General features: G+C 26.0%; 2 protein-coding genes across 4 annotated transcripts in view; both read left to right on the forward strand.

Moving 5' to 3' along the window:
• Positions 1-20,278, forward strand: part of LOC129619194 (homeobox protein 2-like) — a 54,420-nt gene extending 34,142 nt beyond the window's left edge. For 2 of the 3 annotated variants that reach the window (XM_055534313.1, XM_055534315.1), the window contains exons 4-8: positions 13,852-14,316; positions 14,370-14,442; positions 14,517-14,891; positions 14,955-16,688; positions 16,759-20,278. In XM_055534313.1, the coding sequence (XP_055390288.1) occupies positions 13,852-14,316; positions 14,370-14,442; positions 14,517-14,891; positions 14,955-16,688; positions 16,759-18,560 (4,449 nt within the window). In that variant the 3' untranslated portion in view covers positions 18,561-20,278. The remainder of the gene's footprint in view (positions 1-13,851; positions 14,317-14,369; positions 14,443-14,516; positions 14,892-14,954; positions 16,689-16,758) is intronic. The other variant, XM_055534314.1, reaches the window with a different exon arrangement.
• Positions 20,279-21,417: 1,139 nt separating this feature from the next.
• On the forward strand, positions 21,418-25,240 carry LOC129619329 (dynein axonemal intermediate chain 4-like). Its single transcript, XM_055534570.1, has 6 exons — positions 21,418-21,437; positions 22,335-22,470; positions 22,992-23,201; positions 23,265-24,664; positions 24,742-24,954; positions 25,018-25,240. Exons 1-6 carry the CDS (start codon positions 21,418-21,420, stop codon positions 25,238-25,240), a joined length of 2,202 nt encoding a protein of 733 aa, XP_055390545.1.
• The last annotated feature ends 979 nt before the right edge of the window (positions 25,241-26,219 follow it).

A 26,219-nucleotide genomic window follows, 5' to 3' on the forward strand; every position in this document is an offset into this window, starting at 1 on the left:
AGGGCCAGTTACGATGACGCGAGTTGTCGGGTGCTACACAAGGGGAAACTGAGTGAATCATGCGCCGTATGTAGTGGCGTTCGGCAGGGCTGCATCGTATTACCGTTTTTATTTATTTTGGTGATTGGCGATATCCTATGCGTGTGGCGGTACGGAGGCCGTTATAACAACTAGGATCAATTGGGCCTCAATCACTTTTGGTATGATGTCCAATGTGTGGAGAAATAACAATGTAAGCCTTGGTACTAAGCTGAAACTATTTAACTCGACCGTAAGGTCTGTTTTGCTATATGGGTGTACAACGTGGAAAGTGACTGCGTCACTCACTTTTCAGAAAAACTGGATAAATGGATGTAGACGTCTTGATCGGGAGGCGTAAAAAGGAGTGTATTGGTCACACCTTGCGAAAGGCTAACGAAAACATTGCAAAGAAGACCTTGAAATGGAATCCACTCACCCAATCAGAAGTGTGGGTCGGCCCAGGCAATCATGGAGAAGAACAGTGGAAGCTGAAATGTCGGAGTTTGGTTACAGTTGGACGGAGCTAAATAACATCTGGACACTAGGCAAGTAAGTAAGTGTCTTGCCGCTTTTGGTAATTTCTTGATTTGTTGTTCCGTGTAGGTTTCACTCTAATGTCTGAGTTGATATTGCAACCTGTGCTCTGCTTACCGTATGGAGTTTATAAGAAGTATGGACCACATTTTTTTCAATTTGTGGTGTATAGCTCGAAAACAAACATAAATCTATACACCTCTCCTATAAACATTTATTATTTTCTACTGAAAATTTATCATAAAATCAATGCAGAAATCGTTTACAACTAGATGCGACACACCTTGTATTTTATTTTATAATTCTTTTTACTTACTTTAAAGCTTATGCTTTACCCGTATTTTAACAAAAATACATAATTACAAATACATAAAATGTGTTGTACATATGTAAGATAATATACCTACTGTTCATTGTTTTTGTTTCTTTCTTACTCATATAAAGTGGACCGTACCAGTCTCTGGAGTTTTGAACGAAAAAAAATTTCCTGTTGGATGAATCGATTTTTTCCATGTATTTTTTGATTTTTTATTTTTCTATTTTCCTATTAATATAACATTATGCTTTTATTATATTTTGTTTAGTAAGTAGAGCTCACAGTTTTAAAATTTTTGGAAAACCACAAGCTTTTTAATATGTACATTGAAAATGTAATATATATTAAAAAATTATTTTAAAACAGTATAATAGGATAGTTAAAATAAATATAATAATTTCTGATATTTCGGAGTCATAGTGGAAATAACGTCCAAATATAGTTACAGTTTCTCACAACATTTGCTGCTGAAACTGGAAATGAAAAACAAAGTAAACAATAGCCACCCAAGACTAGCCCAATAGAAGATGCCTATCGACATCCCTTTACGCCACATTTCTCTCCGCTAAATCCAATCAAATCGATAAAGTTCAGCAGATCATCTATGCGGACCCCGAGAGCTCCTCCTATTCATCAAACTGATATCTTTCCACATAAACAGTGTTCCGCCAAAATGCCAATTGCCATACTGAGATCAGAAATCCACTCTGCTTAATGGCAGCATCTCGTTATTTATCCGTTCCTTTCGACAACAAAGCTATCCACATGACTTCAATCGACACATCGTCTGCCACCACCAATACGGTGGTTCTGGCTTAATATACACTACTGTAATCCGACAGTAGGCTTAATATATACTACTGTAATCCGACAGAGATACTGCTGGCCGGCCATAGTAAAACAAATTTGAACATTCAATTTGTGTAGAATGTCAAAATAGGCGTGTTCAACTATACCTATGCTCCCTTTATTTTACTTTTAATTCAAAATCTGTTGGTATGATTGTATCTTCATCCTTTATTGCGTTTCATTTGGAATTTTTTTTCACAAAACCTCATATTTTATATCCAATCTGTTCATATAAGGTATAGTATAAATTAATCACTGTTATAGTCAAATAAACATACACACTCTCATAAAATTCGTATTTAATTTTAATAATTCATTGCATATTATAAATTAACGTTATATTTTAAAACTATGTCTAGTCTATATAAAAAAAAACCGTATATTCTTTTAATTAATTTAATTACGATCGGTAAAATCTAAACACTATTTGTACATACATGTAGACATACTTTGAAAAATGTTGTATTTAATTTTCTCTATATAGTATTTGACATTCAAAGAGTATCTTAAGTTATTAAAAATATTGGTATGTGTCTATGGTGCAAAAATTTTCTGTTCTTATTTTTTTTTTTTTTGTTATTAGCTATGTGATTGCACACATTATTTACATATAAATATGTGGGCATATATGTATATGTGTAGATGCAGAGTGTTCCGATTATTGTGTTAAAGCATAATCGAACGGGTAAAAAAATCGTATGATTGGGGAGCGCGGACGTCTAGGGTCAGTTTCTCGGGGTTAAAGAAAATCCGATTGAAAATTTCTGTCTTTCAAATAAACTTAATCGCTTCAAATCTGTTTAAGCTAGAGCAATGTATTGTTAACACATTTTTTCTCAATTGACAGATCTACATAACGGTTTATAACTGGTTAATGTCAGACTTGCCGTTTCGAGTAAACTGAATTTTAAATAAAAATGTTAATTATCTTAAAAAAGTTCGTTTCTTTTCGTATTAATGCGGGGCATTATGCTTTGTAACTTTGTCAAAATTAATTTTTATGTACGAGAGCTTTAACACTATAGAACCGGACCACCGTGTATATGTGTTAAATGTATGTATGTATGTATGTTTGATTTAAACCAGTTACCTTTTAATACTGACTTTAAATAAAAATCTTTTGTAAAAGAACTGAACCAAATCAAAAAAAAAAAAAGAATCAACAGTATATACTCTTTTGCGCAATTCATTTTGTTCAGTTACTGTTATTTTTACTACTTTCAATAATACTAGTTACTTACATATTTTTTTTTTTTGCTCTTTTTTATTTTTTTGCAATATATACTCATATGCTCATAAAATATCTATATTCCAATATATTTCTTCTATATCGTAGTACGATGTGCAATACGATAGCATATATGAAGCTATAAAAAAAAATTGTTAAATGAAAACTATAAGTAGACAAATTCATCTTACTTATATTATAATGTCAGTTAAATTTAGTTGAAATCTAACCGTTATTAATAAAAGAACGTAAAAAACGAAAGAAAAAATATTGGTTTTGGTATATTGAATTACAGTTTTAACTGAAAAAATTCGAGGATAAACTTAAAATAATAAAAAAAAAATTAAAGCACATTTTATATAATCAAAATAAATGTCAGATTTTTGATAATTTTTTTTCTTTTTCGACATTTGACACTTAATAGTGTTAAAATAAACTCTATAATAACCTAAATAATATTAATTACTGCAATAAAATTTAGAATATTAAAGAAAAGAAACTGGTTTTTTGTACGTCATTTACAAAAATAAAAATTAATAATAATTAATTCATTAAATTTTTGCATTTGAAATTTAATAGTGTCATGAAAATGTCAATTACAATCACCATTTTGATGACTTTTTAAATTTGAATCATTTATACATTTTCAATATTGAAACAGAAATTCAATTTATTTGAATATAAATTGAATACAAATTAAATTTTATAAATTTTAACTAAATTTCAGGGTAATGTCAGCATTAAAAAAAAACCATTATAATTATTGTATATTTAAATTATTGCATTGTCGCATACAAATGATAAGTATGACACAGAATATGAAAATTTTTCTTAAGAGTGTTTGTTATATTTGTCGTAATTAATTGTATTTGAGTGTACATTGTGAGAAAGAATAAAGAAAAATAGAAAGAAAAAAGAGAAAAGGAAAAAAAATTTTAAATGTCATTAAAATGTTAACAACACACTTTTTTTTAAATTATTGAAATAAAAAATGATTGAACTGTACGGAATATTGACTTTTTAATAAAAAAAAATTATTTTCATAATGGTTTGGATAATAATGACCAATAATAAGTGAGAATTAAATTTATGCTTTCAATTTAATTTCTTTACAATATCGAAAAGTATATACGTATGTGTATATCTGAATGTATGCAATGTAGACGTCAAACATGTGTGCACATGAAAAAGTAAATTTTACAAAAAAATGTGAAAAATTAATATGATTAAAATTTTTTTAAGAAAAAGTTAATTTATATTTTCAAATTATGTACATACATACATAAACATAAGTGCATAAATTGAATGATTTGATTTTAAAATAAAAAATTTTTAAAGATAATCAGAGAGAGAGAGGGAGAGAATAAAGTGAAAATAAATGACTGACATTAAGTGGTATTTAAAATTTTTAATATGTCAATGTCAAAAATATATAAATGAAAATGTCTAGTTATATAGTATATAATAGTAATTTTAATGTTAATAATCTGTTATTTCACACCTACATACATTATACGTATATACAGAAATATTTTGGTTATTAATTCGACTTATTTAATTAAAAATCTATTAAATTTTTGTTTTTTTTTTTTCTTAAATATCAAAAATAAGCAATAACAACACATTTGTTATTTTAATGAACATTTGCGGAAAGTGGTCGGTTGTTAAACTATTGAATTGGCACTAGTTATGTTATAGTATAAAAGTTGAACTCAACATGATTCCAAAAATTTAATGTCAAACGGTTCAGTAATTTTTTTGGTATTATTTATAAATGACATACACGTTTAGACTTTCAATTTCGTACATACATTCGAAGAGAATTGATATTATAGTTTTTATATTCGAAAATTTTCAGCTGTTAAAATTAATTAAAAAAATTTATTATAATATTTTCTTTTAAATATGAATTTAGTTTAATATTTTTAATTTGGAATACAAATTAAACATACAAATAATTAATTTGATAGCAACATTTTATGAACCATGATATTTTATACCAAAGTTAATTAAAAGCGAAAATAGATATAGGAGTTAACTGTATAGTTAGAACTGAATAGCTGAACTCGTTTTTTAGTTATCATTGAGATAGTCGGCCAATAACTGCCGATAATTTAATTTTTATTTTCTTACAATTGTTAGTACGAATCTGGAATTAGACTTCACCGCTGCATCCATGAATCTATTATTAAACTTCCTGAAAAATCAACATTGCGCTGAAGTAACACAACTTATACCGTTTGGAAGAGCATAACTCTGCTATACAATTTTTTATGAATTTTTTAAGAATCAAAGATTTTTAAAATTCTATGGCCACAGGTCTCAGATCCTGCAAAGCATATTCAACTTTCTTTTGCTTTTTTTCCTTTTTTGCGTACTGTGCCTAATATACGACCTCACACACTTTTATTCTCGCTTTATTTCTGTGCTGCTTAGTTTGTGGGGTTCAATATTTTTATTTCTATTGTGGATGAATTCTGAGCCCTTATAACGCGGACCTTATTTGTGTATCTGCTGTAATCAGTACGTGGTCACTGTGTATGTCGACTCTCCCTCACGTCCATCAGTGAAGAAACTAGTATCACCACCTTCGCCTCATTCAAATGTGGACTATCCGGTTTTTAATTCTGCCGTGAGGTGACAAGTACGTGTATTTAGGTATTGTCTTATGTGGAAAGATGGGTCAGTCGATTATCATGTCGTGTTCTTTACATATTTCTGACGGCCTTTCTCTTTTCTTGTACGAACGACCAGCCCATGTACACCTGTTGTAGTTGTCTTTATATCTCCAATTTTTGCATGGATTCAGTACATATTTTATTTTTAGTTATTCTGTACAATGTTATTGACAGTTGGGAGTACGTTTTTGGTGTCTTTGCCACATTTCACAAGTGTGATGTTTCTAATCTTTGCACGTACCCTGACTATTATTATTCTTTCGGATATAGTTTTCCACTTCATAACGCTCTTGCGCACGTTCCTGTCAATTACAACTCCTACTCCTTCCTGAGTAATATGTATTACCTCTTGAATACATATAACTATATTTCTAAGTGATGTTAGTATTATAGTTGACTGCTCGACTTGAATCAATCGTAATTAAATAACAAACGTTCTGAGTTTCACAATCCATCTGTTGTAAAAAATTGCATAATATATTCCGAAACCAATAATTTTATCATTTTTACATATACACACATTCATTAATAACATTCAAGCACACTTATCCATTAAATTATACTCGAAATAAATCACATACGCTACAATTATCTTAAATTGGTTACCGTCACACTCTATATAAATATAAAATTACTTGCAAAAAACTAAAATCCTTTAAGAAATATTATGTGGTGAGTGATGACATTACAATAATTGCAATATAAATAATTACTTATATACAAACACTTTTGCATACTTACAGCTAACACATACGCTTACATTTTTGTTTGAATTTTAAAATAAGTAAATTGTTATAATTTCAAAATTAATTCAGTTTCCGGCTATAAAAAAAAACTTATTATTTTCATAATTTTTATAATAATGTATTTATAGGGAATTCAACACATTTTAAAGTATAACAGTTATATTATTTTTTAAATATTACTCTTATTCTCTTTTATAATATTAAAATAAAGTAAGTGAGTACCCGTATAAGTATAACAATAACCATAAATAAAACAATGAGATGCGAAGCGTGTTAATGTTGTGTACATGGCATAGTTTTCGCCTCAAGCTATTTAATTTCATTTTTCCTCTTTTTGTATGTTGTTTGCGTTGTTGTTTGCTATAATATGAGCGCGATCGAAATTATGATATGCGTTTATTTTGAATCTTAAATTGTTCAAATATTTTCTTTTCCATTTTTTTTTTGTTATTTGTCTTTTATTTTTAATAAAATCATAGAACAATAATGTTGCAGAAAAATAGGTGAAAAAGAAATTAAGTAGCCATAGGGCAAGAGAAAAAAAAATATAAAAATTTGAGAAGAAAAAGAAGGTTATAACACCATGATAACACATACATACTCTTTTGCGATTATAATTATGTCAAATAACTGTCAATTTTTAATGTAACAGTAAAATAAATAAAAAGTAAACATGGCATAATATTTTTAAATATAATTTAAATTAAATTTTGTTGTATAACAGAAGTTGAAATGAAATTAGCTATTTTAGAAAAAAAAGTGGTTAGATTGGAATTTTTCAATATTTATGAAAAGTATGATTTTTGAAATTCATTCGTCGCAGTCTCAATGAGTCTAGCAATAAAGAGAGAATACATCATCAATACTCTCGTAATTTTTTTTTTAATGCTATTGCTTATTCAAAAGTCTCAATGCCTCTTTCTGTATCGCACGATAAATAAAAAACGAATAAAACGAACACTATTCAACATTCACAAGTTGTTTATTTTCTGCTAAAGGCGACTGCAATCGGAATTAAATCAATTTGGACAACGAGTTCGGGTAGCTGCCATATAACTGCATATGGACTGAAAACTTTTTTTACTTGTTTATTTTATATAACGAGTGGGTTATCGTAACTTCTCAGTAAAAATTTTTCTGCTTACTTTACTCACTTCATATTCTCACTCCCATTCTCCTCTCATACTTCTTATTACTATGTTCAGTCTTACCAGATTTTAATACACAGTTAATATTTAAGTTAGTATATCGTTAATTCTTGTATTAAATTTTCAAAATAAATTTTGTTGTTATTGTCGAAATTAAAATTTAAAAAAATTTGAAAGACAAGATATTTTTTCCGTAAATGTATATTTTTTTTTTAAATTACAGAATAAGCACCATAGGTCTTCAATTCAAGCTATCAAAGTCATAATATTTTCTTACTCACATTCATACATTTAAAAGCACATATTGAGTAATTCAATTTTATTGAGTAATTGTAATTTCGCTTTCTTATACCGCTTTAAATTTCATATTTACTTTTTTTTTTAAGTAAAACATTATAGAAGATAAATTGCATTCGTTACTCTACGCTACCATAAAGATTGCTCTTAAAACAGAAAAGTAAAAAATTAATTCAAAAACTTCCTGATTTTCAACTTTTTAAATTTAAATAAAAGCATACTTGAGATCAAAACTAACAAAATTATAACTATAAAATAAATATTTAATGTTATGAATAAAATTACCAATAAATTTTATTTGAAGTTGCTTTTTTAATGCGCGACTCTTTAATAACAAAAGTTCCTCATTTTATTTTTCATTTTTTTTTTTGCAAATTTTAATTTTGTAATTGAACGAAAATTTTATGTAACTGATTTTTATATCTTGTCTATTAGATTATTGTAACATTCATCTTAATTTTTTTTTTCGCTTTTTTGAAAAGCAATTTAACCTCTTCCTACAATTTTCAATTGGAACATAAGCGCGACCCAATATGCAGCAAAAATGCTATAAAATAAAATGAAATATAAAAAAAATTTAACCTATTTTAGAAAGAAAAACAAAAAGATAGTTAGAGTAAAATTGAAAATTAGATAAAACAAAAATGTTAACAGAAATCGTCACAACTTTTTACTTGCATTTGCTTACATGTGCATATATGCATTATAGACAGTATGACAAAATTATCAGGAACCTTTGCATAAATATAGTGAAAAAATAAGAAAATTTTTGTTTCTGATTCAAAATTTGTCAAAAGATTCCGTGTTACAACCTCTTGATCCCGAGTTATCACTCAAAATTTGAAGTTTTAGATTGCAAGAATATTCCAGGGAATCACCCTCTTATCCAAAAGTGGTAGAAAATTAAGTGGTTTCTAAGTGATATATGTGCTTTTGAATGCTGCTGTTGGTAATTTATTAAAATATATCCAAATCTTTGTAAATAAGATATAAGAGATCTTTGTAGATATCCAAATCCTTGTACAATGTTGTTTCTCGTACTTTTTCTTCTATAAATAGTGAAAGGTTGAAAAGCCCGACTGTCATTCTTATAAATGGCTTATATATAGTTGATATTTATTATATACTGTTACATTTTAAAATCATACTCATTATGCCGGCCCATTTTTGCAATATTTGTATCCTCTTTGCTATGCTAGTTCAAGTGTGCTAAAATTTAATGATTATAACAGTAACAGGCGTTTGGCTAAATTTTTGAGCATTAAAATTAATTAATTACTTAATGAAGCATTCAATATCGAATTGCAGTAAAATAATTTCGAACATGACTGTAAATTAACATTAATACTTTTTCAATTTTGCAAATAACATTTACAACATTTTTACTTTTCTAATATAATATTTAAACATTTTTTATCTACTTGTGCTTTTTTATGTTTTTTTTTTCCTTTTTTATTTGGAAATTCAATTAAATTCCGTGTATATACCAGTATGTACGTGCATACTTATAGAAAGTTAACAAAAACTCTTCAGATATCTAGCTAGCTATTCATTGTTTTAACTTACCTCTGCATAAATTAGAATGGTTTTTGAATCATTCCTTACATTGCTGCGCTGTATTTATTTGAAAAATAAAATTATTTGAAAAAAAAAAGCGATTTTTTTTATTCATTTCTATTTCTTTTTTATTGTTTTTTACTTTTATTTAACTATTATGCAATACTAAAATGTTACAAGTTTTCCCTGTGCGCTTCTAAAAATTAATAAGTAAAACAAAAAAAAAATTTCAACAATAAATGGTTATGTTCGAATAACATTACAAATGAGTACTAAACAAAAGAAAAAGAAGAAGAAAAAATAAAAACTAATTTTATTAAAAAATTTACTAAGTACTTAAGTATGCAATTTTGAGAAAAAAAAATGCAATATCATCACTCTTGTGTATAACAAACCCATCACACCAGTCACCACCATATGATTGTCTTTCTAATAATATTTTAAAAATTTTTCTATATTACAACAAAGGGAAAATATTTTTTGCGAGAAGGAACAATTTGGCAATGCTGCACCTATAATAGCAAGCAAAATAATAAAGAGAAAAATAAAAATGAAATTTTTATTATTAATTTGGATTTGCTTGTTTCTTGTTACCTCTCTTTTAACTATAAATGTACGCTTACATAGCAGTAGCATAATAGAAGAAGAGAAAAAATTAAAAATTAAAAAAAAAAGATGCATAATATAGAAAGAAATAAAACAAAGCACAAAAATTTTGAAAACTGGTTTTTTAATAATAAAACAAAAAAAATAAGAAAATGAAATAAAATTTAATTCTGTTATTGGCAAATAACAACAATTACCACAGCAAAATCACCTTACCGAATTTTTTTCGGTTTTTTTTTTGCTAACACTATTAAAAAATAAAAAAAAGCTCTTCTGATCTGATCCATGACAAGAAAGAACAGCAAAAAGTAAACAGGGCAAAACACAAGAAATACCTTCTCAAAGAAATTAAAAATCAAATCACACCATGAACAAACAACACACATTAACACAACAAGAAACAAAAGAAAAGAATGAGTAAGAATATAAAAACAACAATAATAATAGCACCACACATATTGTACAAATACATCGGTATTTGACTGTAAACCTATAAATATAAACAGGAAAAATAAAAGAAAAAATTTAAGAAACTTAAAATATTTAATGATGTCTCAAGAGTTCAATTGTTAAAATCTGTTACCTACCTGTAATTCCCTTATATTGTACTTATTGAATTGTAATAATTGACAATGTCAATTATGTATGCAAAATTAAGTGTTGTTTTAATAGTAGTCAAAATTTAACGTTAATCATTACATACATATATAGCTAGTACAGGCTTTAAACAATGTTCATTATTTTATGGATTATTATTTTATGGAACAAGATTGCATATTTTTAGGAACAATATGTAAAATTGCCTGCTTTTAGGGGTAGTAGAAGAGGGAATATATTACAGTTTCGATAAACAATAACCATTTAATTAAAATTTTAATGGACATTTGTATGAATCTTGCAATGCTTTGTGGTTTTCACAAATAAACAAAAAAAAAAAAAACGCTTAGCCTAAAATTATGCAATTTTTTTTTTTAATACAAACTTACGTGTTATGCTTATAATATTGCAAATAACAGTCCACTTGTGACTCACACTCACACTTGCATACATGTGTACATACCATTTATATGAACTAATAAATTAAATTGATTTCAAATACTATATTTTAATGCACATACTTAAAAAATAATTATTGCATAATAATAACTTAAAAAAAAAAGTCTTAATTACAAAATAATTTTTAAAAATTTCAAATTTGAAATTATAGAGGTTTAAACGTTACAAGTAAACTGGCATATTAAATATACATGGAATGTGGTGTATAAGCATTCCTTGAACACACAAAAAATAAGAAAAAAAAACTATTTCATTTTACCTTGATGATGATTGCATGCAATTTATAGAATTTAAGCGGATTTGCGAACACTGTGTACATACATGTATGCATACGTGGAAATCTGCATGGTATACATAAAATTGAGTATGAGAACAGAATTGCAATGCAATGCATAATGTTATGTCTTTTTGAGTTTTTCTCTTTTATTGGTGTTGTAAGAGTAAAAAGGAGAAAACTAGAGAAAGAAAAAGCAAAAAAAACGGAATTTAATAAACTCGCTTGCATTTTAAGAGTTTTGTTAATGTAAGCTGCTCGATTAAAATTATAATTACTATTATTTTTACTATTATAGATATGACTATACATGAATACATTAGTAAATTATGTGTTGTTTATAACAACACAAGTACATACACATCTATAAAAGAGATCAAAATTTTAACATGATTTGGCATGATTTTTTATTTCTATTCCTGCCTTCCATAAATGTAAAAATCTTTTAAATTTTATATCTATATACATACATACATATTGTACATACATATATATAAATATATATATTAGGTGTGTATGCTCAATTGTGTAAACTTTGATTTCTAATATAACTGTTTTGTGTATACATACATTGATATATGCAATTCTGGTTTTTTTTATTATTAATTTTTAATGGCATTTAACTGGTGTTATGTCTAATCACCCACTCTGTGGTATATTGAACTATTAAGCAACAAATAAGAAAATCAAAAAAAAAAAGGCAAAAAAAAATTATAATCATGATCATAAAGTAACAAGAGCACCCAAACCAATGTAAAACTATCACAATACTTTTGTGCTACAACTACAAAAAATGGTTAATGCAACATTTTTAAATTCAATTTTTGAAAGTCAACTTTATGTTATAGTTCTACACATATATGTGCATGTATGTATGGTGTTGTGTGAATGATATTGATGGTGATATTACTGTTTATTATATTTGTTATATACTGTTATAATATGAAAAAAAAACAGAAAAATTACAGCAAAACAAAGAGCAAAGAGGAGAAAAATTCTTTAAAATACGGATTAAATGTATTTTATAATTATTGCTTTGTAACACGTCTTTGACTTGTCAACTAGTGATTTATAAGCTGTTGTTGTTGTTAATATTATTATTGTTACTGTTGTACTTAATATTACTGTTGTTATTGTTGTTGGAGTTGTCAATTTCTGTTTTAAATTCTTGTTTTTTTTTTGTTTACTTAATATTCGGCTGATTTTTCTTAACACTATTAAAATACATGCTTGTACGTAAAGAGTGTGCCTAAGTTAGTGCCTTAAATAACACAATATTCAAGATAAAGCACCAAATGTATATAAGAAAAGGTGCGGTTTTGAACTCAATTCAATTTATTTAACTTGATTTTTTTTTTGAATAAGAAAAAAAAGAATTGATAATTTATTGTGAAAATTACAATTTTTTTTTTCTGTACTCAATAAAATGTTAATGGGGCGAGTTATAAAATTCATTGATTATATTTAAATTAGAAATAGGATCTAAAGCTAAAAGAACAAATAAAATTCAATTAAAATTTAAAATAGTATTGATAACGCTATAAAATTTAGAATAAATTAATTTTTTTGAGTTTTGTCCATAAATTACGTTAAGAAAGCATGTTAGTTCTAACAACATTGTAATAGTTCTAACAACATGTTAGTTCTAACAACATGTTTTCCGAAACTTAATTAGATTGTGCTATTTAAATTACTTATTTAGTTCATTTTTAATAGTAAAGCAAACGGAGACACTACCTTCAACACGAGTACTTAAAACTAAATACAAACAAATTTGATACCATTGATAACCTTGATAAGTACAGTCTTTTCCAATCATACCTACTTTCTGACCATTACGTTTTCAGAGACTATGTAACACCAAAGTATCAACCCGACTTATCATGTCTTTGCGTATAATTCTTAAATTTCTATAAAAAAATTTCACCTAAAAACTGATTTTCAATATCGACCAATACAATATCAATAACACTTAGGAAATAAAATTATTGAGTATTATTGAGTATTGAGACTTGAGTCAACTCAAATTAACACATGAGCGGCGTAGAAGAGAAGTTTTTTTGACAACACTTAAGGCATCATTTTTTTTTTGATTTTATCAAAATTCAGTTATCCGTCACAGTAATTTGTAATGTTCATAATGCTTATCATAAAATTTTAACACGTCAGATGAAGAACAATTAAAAAAGAAGCGAAAAGATTATTTTCAATTAGAATTTTTAAAATCAGATCACATTTTTTTTACAAAAACAAAAAAAAATGTTAGATTTTGTACAAAAGAGGTGTAAATTGCATATAAATCGAAATGCTTCGCCAATACAACACCCAACAGTGGTGGAATCTATCGAGGATGATGATTCTTTTACAAGGAAATGTTTTAGCACTAATTTATTGTTTTCAAAAAAAATTTGGGTAAATAAATTTTAGTTTTTCATTGAAAATTATTCACATTTGTTATTTGTTTTCCAAAATATTAAAATCTTTTCCTAAATTTATTTAAAAAAACACATTCTAATCTTCTAATTTTAATTAAATTTTCAGAATGAACTTTTTGATGTTTTACGTAAAAGACGTAATCGTCCCGATACATCAGATGAGGATTTAGGTTTACCAAGAAGTCCTGCAACACCACAGCGTAAAGACTTAACGACAACAATTACGACATCAAGTACAGCAAATTCAAGTACAAATGCTCAAAATCAAAGTGAAATATCATCATTGAGTTTATTAAGTGCTGGTAGCTCTGATATTGATGATGAAATATCATCAAATTATGGTGATTCAATATCAATTGATCGAACTGCATCAAGTACATTGTCTTCATCTGTGAAAATTTTGCAAACATCATCATTCGAAACATCAAAAACAACATTCGATGATTTAGATTTAAGTGTAACTGATGGTAATGCAATTGGAACTGGACGTCTAAGTCATTCTGCTGCTAAACACAAAATGGCTATTAGACCGAAAAAGAATAAAGGACCAACACGACATCGGCGAATTGAAGTAAATTTGTTTTTTTAATAAAGGTTTCATTTAAATAATTTTTTTTTATGTAGCCCACACTTTTACCTTCAACCCCAGAAGTTAATGAAGATTCTTTAAGAAATTTAATTTCACAAGATATCAAAGGTATAATAATCAAATTTTTTTCAATATTTCAAAATTTTTAATAATAATTAATTTTGAAAATTTTTTAATTTCAGAATTATCTAATAAAGAAAAATCACGTTCTTTACCGCATGGTATTAGTCCTAATTTAATGAATCAACAAGGTGATAGTCCAACAAACAGTAATTCTACATGTGGTAAAGAATCAAATATAAAACGATCAAAAACAGAAAAAGGAATACCACAGTCAAATTCAAACTATTTCCGGAATATTACAAAAACTGGAACCAGTGAAAAGGATAACAACACATCAAAACCACAAAATGAGACTGGATTTTTCAAGCGATTTTTACATCGCGGATCTAAAGGTAAAGGTAACCCAAAATCTTCTACTCATATTTCTTCTAATATGGAACATAATTTAGATGAACTTGATGATAATCATTACGGTAAATCCAATTTAATTCAAGGTGAGAGCTTAATTTTGTTCTTAATTTTAATGAATTAATTATAATAATTATATTTTTAAATAGGTCTACAACGTGAAGACATTAATCTCGAATATTCCAAACAAGTTGAACAAACTCGTAATGAAATCCGACGTGAAATTATGAATGAAGCAAATACTGGTCTAAGTTTAATGTTAAATAATTTTATATTATCGAAATCAGAGACTAGTAATAATAAAATGAATGCAGAAAAACCTATTCCAAGCCCATCAAAACCAATAATTTCAGCTAATAAACCAAAATCTGGTCCGGCTGCAAGACAGAGAATAATGCCAAAAGATATAACAACATCACCAAATTCAAGTTTCAAAAGCTCTTCTGAAATATTGGAACAACATTATAATAATTCAAACCAGCAACAACAATATGAAGATGAACAGAAAGTCAATTTAAAACAGAGATTTTCTGATAGTTCTGATGGTAGTCGTGGCAGCATGGATATGTTAAAACTTTCTAATATTTCACTATCGACATCTCCAGATTATAAGTATAATTCAAGAGGTTCACAAATGAACTCTTCAAATGAAGAAATTTTTAATTCTGAAACTTATATAAGAGATATTTCGGAAAATTCTAAAACTCAAACAGAACATTTCGAAAAACATCATCATATCACACAATCAAAAAGTGTCAATTTATATCAACAAAAATTACATCGTTCGGAAAATTTATTGGATACTCTATTAGAAGTACCAACAAAACAACGAAAATCTGTTGAAAAATCTAAAAGTTTCCGACTGTATAATGGAAATAGCAATAATTTTGAAATTAATTCTAGTCTACAGAAAGCCGACAATATGCCAAGTTTACCGGATCTCACATTTTCACGGAAATCATTTGAAGATTTAGAACATGCTGAAGAAGCTTCACTTTCTTTAGGCTTTGAAATAAATGACAATAATTTAATTAATAAAAATTCACGAAGCTGTACATCACAAGAAGATACATTCCCTTTGAGACAAGGAATATTCACTAAAAACATCATATTAACTACGGTTAATCCAAAACAAAGCAAAAATATATCAGAAATTGAAGAAAGCATTGATAAACTCTTAGTAAAATCACCACCTCAGTTGATAATGCGAAAATCTGCTAGTGCGAGCGAAAGTATAAACAGTAATACACAAGCTCAAAATGTTATTGTTACACATATGTATCGTAAAAATAGCCCAGAACGACATCAGACGTCATCTGAATTTAAAGTACCATCAGCTAGTATTTCAATACGTAGCGAAGCAAGCAAGCCAATAAGAATATCAAATCAATTGTCTGCAAATAATCTTAGTGCTAAAGAGAATCGTAAATCGTTAATTGAAATATCTAAATATAACGATGTAGAGCCCTTGGTGAAAAGCAATTCTTCCGTAATGTCAAAATCATTAGATTCCAAATCTGGTACCGAATCAATGTTAGGTACTACAAAAATACAATTACTTAAGGGATCTCAACAGAATTTGAAACCTGATAAACATTTTGGAACTAAGGACACTACTACATCCTTGTCTCATTCTATAAATGTTAGAAAAACTTTTGAAAACAAGTTGAGTGAACCAGAAAAAGAAAAACGGAAATCTGTTGATTTGGGAGAAATTAAAAAGGTGTTTACACCGAAAGTTGAAAGCTCAGAGAGACTGACTCCTATTTTACGGCAAAATAGTAAAGAAGATGATGCAAAACAAGTTGATCGAGACTCTAAAAATAATATTACAAAATCAAATCGAAGTCAATCGATTTCTGAAAAGACAGCTGAGGATAGAAGTAATTTTTATTTTTATAAAAAACATAAAAATTTGCAAATATTTTCTAAATTCCATTTTTAAATTTTTAGGCGTTCCTGAATTTATGAAAATTCAACTGAACAAAGTTGCTGAACCTTGTCGACCAAAAACAAACATAGTACTTTCAAAAATTATAAAACAACCAGCCGAAAATGAAGGAAGAAAGTTAAGCCCATCACCACCAGAAACACCAACTGTAGAATTACGTCAAACCAGTTATGATAAAAATTCATCTGAAACTAAACCACCATTACCACCACTGGTCACGGAATTAGAAAAGAAGCGTAATAGTTATGTTTCTAATATTCAAGAAACAACAACATCTACATCGAGTAAATCAAATGTTTTGGCAACATCACGTATACGAAAATCCTTTGAAGAAGAAGAAGTTGTTGTATTACGTAATCACTATTCAACTGAGAAATCACAAATTTCATCAGTATCACCAAAATATGAACGTAGAAAATCTGTAAATGATGAAAAATTAAAATATGAAAAGAAAATTGAAGAAATGCAAAAATCTGAAAGACATGCGTCAGTTGAATTAAGAAAATCATCAATACATGACGATTATACCATTAATAACAACAATAGTAGTAATAACAATAACAATAACAATATTAACTCCAACAATATTACATTATCACCTAGTTCAACCGCTATTCCAGCTGCTGTTTTAATGAGGAAAAAGTCGTTAAGTTTAGGAAATCAAGTTGAAAAGAATAAAGATGATTCAACACCGGAACTAATGAAAGTTTTTGCTCGTAGATCTTTAAAAATAAAAGATGAAGATATTCAAGCATTTATTGATGAAACAGCAACACAAGAAACAAAAAGTAGATTAATAAAAACTACTTTTAGTAATAATAATAACAACTGCAATATTGGTAGTGGTGTTAGCGGTGGTGGTAATTTAGATAGTGATAAAGAAAATCAATCGTCAAGTGAAGAAAAACTTAATAAATTAACGAAAATTGAACAACATCAGCAACTAAATCAAAATAATAATAATCAGAAATTAGTCACTTCAAATATATACGGTCAAAAAACAAATCAACGTGAAAATAATGAAAAAAGTCAAAAAACTTTAAATTCAATAAATAATTGCCAAAATAATAATAATAATAATAGCAGCAGCAATAATCATAACATAAACAGTGGAAGCACCGGTTTTAATATATTTAACAGTAATAATAACAATAATAATAACAACAGCAATAATAATAACCACAACAACAATAATAACAACTTACATTCCACACCAACAAAGGCATTTAATCGTTTTAGCAGTAACATTCATAATAATAATAACAATAATAATAATAACATTAATAACAATAATAGTACTAATAGTAACAGTAATAACATTAATAATTTAATCAACAGTAACAGTAGAAATTCTCTATCAACTATGATACCATCATCTAATAACAATAATAATAATAAAATTGGTATAACATTAAGAACATCAAATATATCATCAATGACAACAGCTGCAACACCATCAACTGGAAGTATAAATAATAATTTAAATAATAACAATGACAGCAATAGTAATAACAATAATAGTAACAATAATAGTAACTATCATAATAGTGGTGTGCTAAATCCTTTATATAATAAAAAATCAAATGTACGTCATACAATTGGACCAACAATTACAACAACAGCAAATACTACAAATTTAATACATAATTCACATAATATAGAATCAACAAAACAAACAAATTCAATTAATATACCACCAATAACAGTAACACAAGGAGGGATGCCAGCAGATGAAGTTGAATTTAAAGGAATATTACAGAGGCGTGCTGAATGGGAGAAACGTGTTAAAGAAGCAGCAAAGTGATTTTAAAATTAAATTTACGCAAACATTACGTAATTAAAAATTTAATAAGAAATATTTAAATTAATTGTATAATTAAAAAAAAAAACTAGATTTAAATGCAAAATATAATTTGTTTGTTTTAGTTTTTGTTCGATTAACTATAAATTTAAGCTTTTATTCTTGGTTAAATATGAAAAAAATTTAAAATTTTTTTTCAATATCTAAAAATTTATCTCTTTCGCATTTTCATTTTAAATAATAAAAATATTCTAGTTTTAAAATAATTACTAAAAAACAAAACTTAATATTAATTCAATAAGTTTTTGATTTTCACATTTTTGTTAATATTTAAATTTTTTTTAATTTACTTAAACAATTTTTTTTTTAATTTTTTATGCAAATAATATTTGTGATTTATTAAAAATTTAATAATATGTTGACTGAGAATTTCTAAATATTTTTAATAATATACAGAATAATAACATTATAAAAAAAATGAAAATAATTCAATTTGTTCGATTTTGTCTATTTTAAAATCGATACTATTTTGCAATGTTTAACTATTTCCATAATTTTTATAGCTCTTTAATATTTACATCACAATTTATAATTTTTTAAAAAATAATCTTTAAAAACTCTGAAAACTTACTGATTATTATCTAAAAATGCATGTATTCAAAAGAAAAAAACAAATTAATCTGTCCAATATTTAAAACTAATGTCAAAAGCACTGCTAAAAAATGTAGCCAGACACATAGATACTTGCTTACATTTCAATTAGTATTTTTAGTATATTGGTGATAATAGCTTATACAATATTTTAGAATTTTTTGTCCAAACATCATGACAATTCTCAAAATACAAAATTTTAAACTACTATTAAAAAATTTAAATGTATTATAAATGAAAAATAAAATATTGTGTGTTTAATATACGTGTTCTCTTCATACTAACAACTAAAACTATTGTAATAAAAAATTTTCTATTATAAATTTACAATAAATTTTTTTATTATGAAGACAATATTTTTATATAATTAAATTCAGTAAGATGATATTTAACTCGGACAAGATGACATTTTATTTTGTCGCAAATATCAAAATTATTGATTGTTTTTTTTTTCAATTGCTTTCATTTTAAATATATAATGAGTTTTTGAAGAATTTTTGAAAATAAATAATATAAAAATATTTTTGAATAATATAAAACTATTTGCGCTCTTGTATTTAATTTTTAACTTTAAATATAACAAAAAAATTATTACATTTCTAATATATTTTATTAATATTTAGTATGTATGTTAAAATAAATATAAAATAAAAAAACATAACTAAACTAGCGTAACTGAGATATTAAGTTATTTGTTAAAAAAAGCAAAGAATATGCGAAAATTTATGTGATTTATTAAAATGAGCATGTTTGTAATATTTAGAATGAAAAATAAAGTACTAAAATATAAATAATTAGAAAAAATATATGTATTACAAAATTAATGGCAAAAAATATTTTATATTTGGTTACAAAAAGAAATATTAGTGACATAAAATTTTGAGATTTTTTCTCCTTAAAGCCTCTATCAAATTGTTTAAGATTAAAAACAAAACTGTTATAAATTTATAATAAAATTTTAAAATTGAATAGAATTTTGTTTGCTTCCAAATTATATTGTACTAATATTATTGTAATGAATAAGAATTTTCATTGAAATTTTTCACAAAATTAGTTCTTACAATAAGAAGTGCACAGCTTTTAAAGTTCTGCACTAAAATTATTTTAAATAATAAATTTAGTATTTATATGAAGTTTTTCTATATTTTAAATCTTTTTTTTATGTTTAACAAAAAATAGATGGTAAATCGCTTGAAACATCACATATAATTTTTAAAAACTTATTTTTTCATCATATAATTTTTATAATAATTTTTACCTTTAAAAAAATGTAAGGGAAGTGAGTGATATATGAAACTTGTATAACACTTGTATTATTAACAAATTCTTTAATAAATTAATTAAATTAAAATAAATCAAAAGTTTTATAAAAATTTGCCAATTTTCTTTTTAAACATTAAATCAAAAATATTATATTTAAATCAGGTTTTACATAAAATAAGCACTAATATATAAAGTAAAATATGATTTAGACTAATTTTCAATGGGATTTAGTTTTTCAATTTGTTAATCAGTACTTGTAGTTGAAAAATATAAAAAAACTAGAAAATTGTTCCACTCGAATTGGCAATCTTTGAATTGAAAATTTTCAATTTCTAAAGATGAGTTCGAAAATGTATTTTATTTTTTATTAATTGTTATGAATTGTTCTGAAAGTAAAAAATTTTTATAAAAAACAAAAATAACTTTTGTAGATAATTACAAAATATAGTGGATGCAGCGAGTGTTTGTGCAAAATTTCTAATCTAATGTTTTATTTCTCTTTCTAAATTATTTGAATATTTTAACCCACTCCAATACTTTTAAAAAATTAAATGATCACTAAAATAGTATTTGATTTTTTTTAAATAAGTATGTATCATCAATTTATTAATATACCACAGGATTCTTATTGCAGAATGCAGATAGCATTTGTATATACACTTATTTTTTTTTCTATTATAAATATAAATTTCTATTTTTATTAAAATATAATATTAATTATATAAGTTGATTAATCAAAATGTATATATTATATACAAAACAAGAATATATAATGTATATAACAATGAAAAAAAAATTAATGTTAATAATAATTCTTATTATTCTATATTAAGTAAGTGTAAAAAGTTAAGGGAAATTTCTAATTTCTAATTTAGAAATTGATAAAACAATACAAAAATAAAAACAAGAAGAATTGAAATGAAATGAATGTTTTAATTTCAAGCAAATGAAAGAAAGTGTGAAAAGGTAAAATATAAAAAAAAATTTGTTAATTTTAAATGAAAAATATTTTAAGTATATACACGTATATAAATGTACACAAAAAAAAATTAAACAAATAATAATACAAAAAAATAAAAAAAATATATATATAATTTTGTTTTATTCAACATTTTAAAAGAATATTAGAGATCTTGTAAAAGTTCTTCCTTTAATCAATTTAAAATAAATAAGTTTAAATAGCATTTAGATCTTTCATAGGTTCATAGTGTCTACGTATTGGAAGTGAGCGGTTACTAATAATGTGTTCTTTTAATATGAAATGTCAATAAATTAGTTTTATAAAAATCGAGTTCTGCCTTAGAACGTATAAGTTTTCTTTTTGACTTAGAATTATCAGCTCAGTGCTAAAATTTCAAAAACACTTTATTTTCATTAAAAATACAGAATTACTACAGAATGAGACGAAATATCTTATTTTATTGCAATATTGAATTACTCTATAAAATTAAAATGAAATTTTATTTGAAAATTTTAATTTCCTATTACCAACAAAGTTTGTCGGCTAAGAGAATGAAAACGATGCAAAAAATCGTCGTGTAAACACAGCTATTTAAAACCAATTATTTAAGACAATTCAAAAATTTGAAGAAGTTTGATAAAATTTAATCGATAATCGATAACAAAATAAAAAATTATAATCGATTATTTATTTCAAATTCTCAATTTTAAAAAATCATGACAATTGAAATAAAATAAAATGACAATTGAAATAAATAAAATTTAATTTTCAACTTAATTTCAAATAAAATTGTTGTTAATTAATTATTTCACCATGAATTCTCGTAAAAGTGTAAAATATTTTCCAATATTTAATTTTTCGTGTTCAAATTAAAATTTCAATTTTTAATTTTTGTAGATCAGATCAATAAAGAAAAGAATAACTGTATCAGAACCAGTTCCAAATACTACAGAGACTCGGAAGCATACAATACGTACGAGCAGACCAACTTTTTTAAACGAAATTCAAAGGGCTTTAGAGATACGAAAAGCAAATAAAGTGAGATTTGACTATATTATTCAAAATTAAATATAAATGTATTCGACAAATTTAAGAAGTAATAATCATAATAATTTCAAAAATATTTTCTCAAACAATGCACGTATATAAAATTTATATATATTCAATTGTTCGATAAAATATGTTAAATAAATTCTTATTTAACATGCCCAGAATGTAAAATCGTAAAATACAAAAAAGAAAACAAATAATTCTACCTGTTGTTCCGTTCGTAACTATAGGAGCAATATTTGCCACAGTTTAAAATAAGTGCATAGGTATTCAGTGTATTCAAAATATGTTTACAAATTATTGAAGAATAACATTAAATATAAAAACACTTACCTTTCCAAATGAATAATTTACTGTATCAGATTTTGTGACTCCCCCATGCCTCAGAAACCACGTACATTTTTTAAATATAGTTATCTATGATACACACACACTAAATGTAAACAAATTTTATTTATGTCGTCAAAACAAAAAATTCCAATGCATGATGATAAACAAAAACCATTTAGATATTGGAGCATGAAAATGATTTAACTCCAAAGCTTTTAGTTATTGATGAAAATCTGAAATATAAATATCGTACGGAACCAACACAAAACGAAGAAAATCTTAACATAACCAAAGTTCATGAATTAAGTACAAGCTCTAGTTTCGGGTCAACTAGTAGACAAACACTTAGTATTACAATGCAGAGCTCCTTGGAAGATATAATGTCGAGGGTAAAAAAATATTAAATTTTTTAACTATATAGTTAATTTTTTCAAAACTTTGGAAAATTTTAGATATCCCTCAATATTATGACAATGTCTGACACGCCATTTTGGAGAGCTATTGAAGGTGATGAAGATGGAAAAAAGAGTAAACATGAGCAACCGAAATACATTAAAATCAATTTACAAGAAACTGATGATATTTTAATATTTTCAAAACCAAGTGTAACTGTTCCAAAAGATTCAGAAGAAGCAGCTTTAGTCGAAGCTGATAATAAAATATATGAAGAATTAACTGTTGGTAAGAAGAGAATCCGACGCCGTGTTGATTCGGAAGCACAAACCGCTGAAGTATTATATAAAACTCGTGATACAAATACGGAACATACGAAAACAGCATCAAGTTCTGCATTCGTTTCAAATTATGATATGTACGATACATATAAAGATCTTGAAAAGGAAACATCTAGCGTTGAAATTGATGAACAGAAAACTGTTCAAATAACAACTTATAAAGTTGGTGGAATTGATCAATTTGCCGAATTCGTAAAAACACCCAGTTTCCAATTAGCAACAATGTTAACACAACGTGTTCTTGCCGGTAATGCTTTTCGTAATAAACAAAAACGTTTTCGTAATATGGAAATGCCAGATCCCTTATCATTAGATGTAAGATATAAATATAGATTAGAAGAATTGTGGGCATTTCCTGCTCAAAAAGATAAAGAAAGACGAGCGGTTGCTGCTATTGATTGGTGCCCTAAAAATGGTGATATTGTAGCTGTTGCTTATGGTATTTATACATTTGTTCCAGTAAAAAATCAAACTGTAGGCTACATCTGTATTTGGAGTATAAAAAATCCTGTTAATCCAGAACATCGTTTCGAATTTAATGTACCAGTTGTTTCATTACAATTTTCACCATACAATCCACAACTGTTAGCTGTAGGTTTTTATGATGGTTCTGTTGAAGTACATGATGTTACAACATATTCCTACTTACCGGTAGCTATATCACAACGTTCAACATCACCTGGTTGTCAACCTGTCACAAAAATATGTTGGATATCAGTTGGATCTGATAATGATACTGAATGTGATCAATTTTTAGCTACATCACAGAATGGTTCTGTAACAAAATATAAAGTAACACGTAGTCCCTATTTATTAGGTTTTCAACAAATATTATTGGATAAAGTTGAAGGAACACCTGAAGGTCTTTCTATAAATATAAGTAAAAAAAATTCATTAGCGTTGGAAGCAAGTCGTCATCCAACTGCTTTAACTATGACATTGCATCCGACACGAAATGACATTTATTACGTAGTAACTGATGAGGGATGTATGCATAAATGTTCAATAAATCATCCACATCAACATTTGGAACTATTAAAAGTGCATAATGGTAGTGCTTTTTCAATACAATTTAATCCATGGAGTCCAAAATTGTTTTTGACGTGTGGAAGTGATTGGTAAAAAATTTTCTTTCTTTTTTTTTTTTGTTGTAACCATATATCCACATTAAATAAACCTAATAATTCATTATAAGGTGCATAAGGATATGGATGGAAGGTATTTTTACACCATTAATAAAATTATCAAGTGGTATCTATCCAATACATTATGCAGAATGGTCTAAAACTCATGCAACTGTTATTATTTGTGTTACAAGAAAGGCTATAGAAATTTGGGATATAAGACGTAATATTTTGCAACCAGTTTCAATAACTACAACCAAAAAATCTTATTTTACAATTGGAAAGTATAATATTATTTTATTAAATTATTAATAAAGAGCAATAATATGAAATTTTCTTTTTTTAAGATTTTCAAATTGTGGACGTTCATTTTTAGTTGGAAATGAAGCAGGCCAAGCATTATTGTATGCACTCGAAGATATGCCATTTCCACCATACTATCAATATAAAGAATTAGAATCAGCGATATATAAATCTCTGGTGGCATATCCTGAATTAGCAGAGAAAGTTAAAAGTATAGGTAATTTTGGTTACCCCGAGCCTCAGGAATGGAATTATAATTTCGATTAAAAATGTTTTTTTTTTTCTTTTAACGATTTAAAAAAATTTTTTAACATTTTATTAAATTTTTAAATGAAAATGTAACATCCATATTGAAGTCGACAGTAAAATAAAATATTTTCTCTATATTATTATTAATAATGCTACGAGGCAATAGATGTCGCCTCAATTCAATAAATAAGTATTGCCGTAGTATAAATTAATATTATATATTTTAGTTTGTTCTATTTCCACTCTGTTTCTGAAATTCGTTATAAATTTTTCATATATTTTTATATCATTTTATTTTTCAATTTTTGATTTGTCGAAAAAAAGAAAACAAAACAGTTAAACAGTTCTTTAAATTAAATTTTTATCTTACGTATTACTTATGTTAAAATTTCGTAATTTGTTACCTGATTTAAATGTCTAAGCCGCACTATTTTTGACGCACTAACGAATAAAATAAAAAATTTTTGCATATCCCTTATATTCCATGGTCAAAAATTGAAATTTTTTCAATTTCGCAAATTTTTTCAAAAGAATTGCTAATCACTCATCGAAATTTTTAAATTTTGCAATTAAATAATCTTTTTTTTTCATCTTCTTAAATTTTCTGTAATCCTGATCAAGAAACAAAAAATTTAAAATTTGAATTTAATGTCCGCGTTTCTAATAAAATATTCATAAATTTTCTTTATGATACAAAAAACTTCATCTTCATCCCCAAATTCTAAATACCAACATAAATTAAACAAACCTTATACAAATAACAAAACCTAATAAAGTATATACAAATATTAACCTACACCCACAATTTAAATACCTTAATATACAAAATATTCAAAATATTCTAAAAATAAAATATTCCAATATATTTTAAACATTTTAACTGGGAATTTAAAAATTGTTCCTAAAGGACTAACTGTTACCATTTTTATTTATAACAAAAAAATTTTTTTTTAAATTCTGAAATAACAAACTGTATACACATAATTTACAAATCTAT

Source organism: Condylostylus longicornis, unplaced genomic scaffold (assembly GCF_029603195.1).
Source record: "Condylostylus longicornis isolate FDR11 unplaced genomic scaffold, ASM2960319v2 ptg000011l, whole genome shotgun sequence".
Classification (NCBI taxonomy): domain Eukaryota; kingdom Metazoa; phylum Arthropoda; class Insecta; order Diptera; family Dolichopodidae; genus Condylostylus; species Condylostylus longicornis.

Coding starts and splice junctions, on each gene's coding strand:
- LOC129619329 (XM_055534570.1), top strand. CDS start 21,418: ATGAAAGAAAGTGTGAAAAG. Junction 24,665..24,741: donor TTGACGTGTGGAAGTGATTG/GTAAAAAATTTT, acceptor ATTCATTATAAG/GTGCATAAGGATATGGATGG. Junction 24,955..25,017: donor TCTTATTTTACAATTGGAAA/GTATAATATTAT, acceptor TCTTTTTTTAAG/ATTTTCAAATTGTGGACGTT.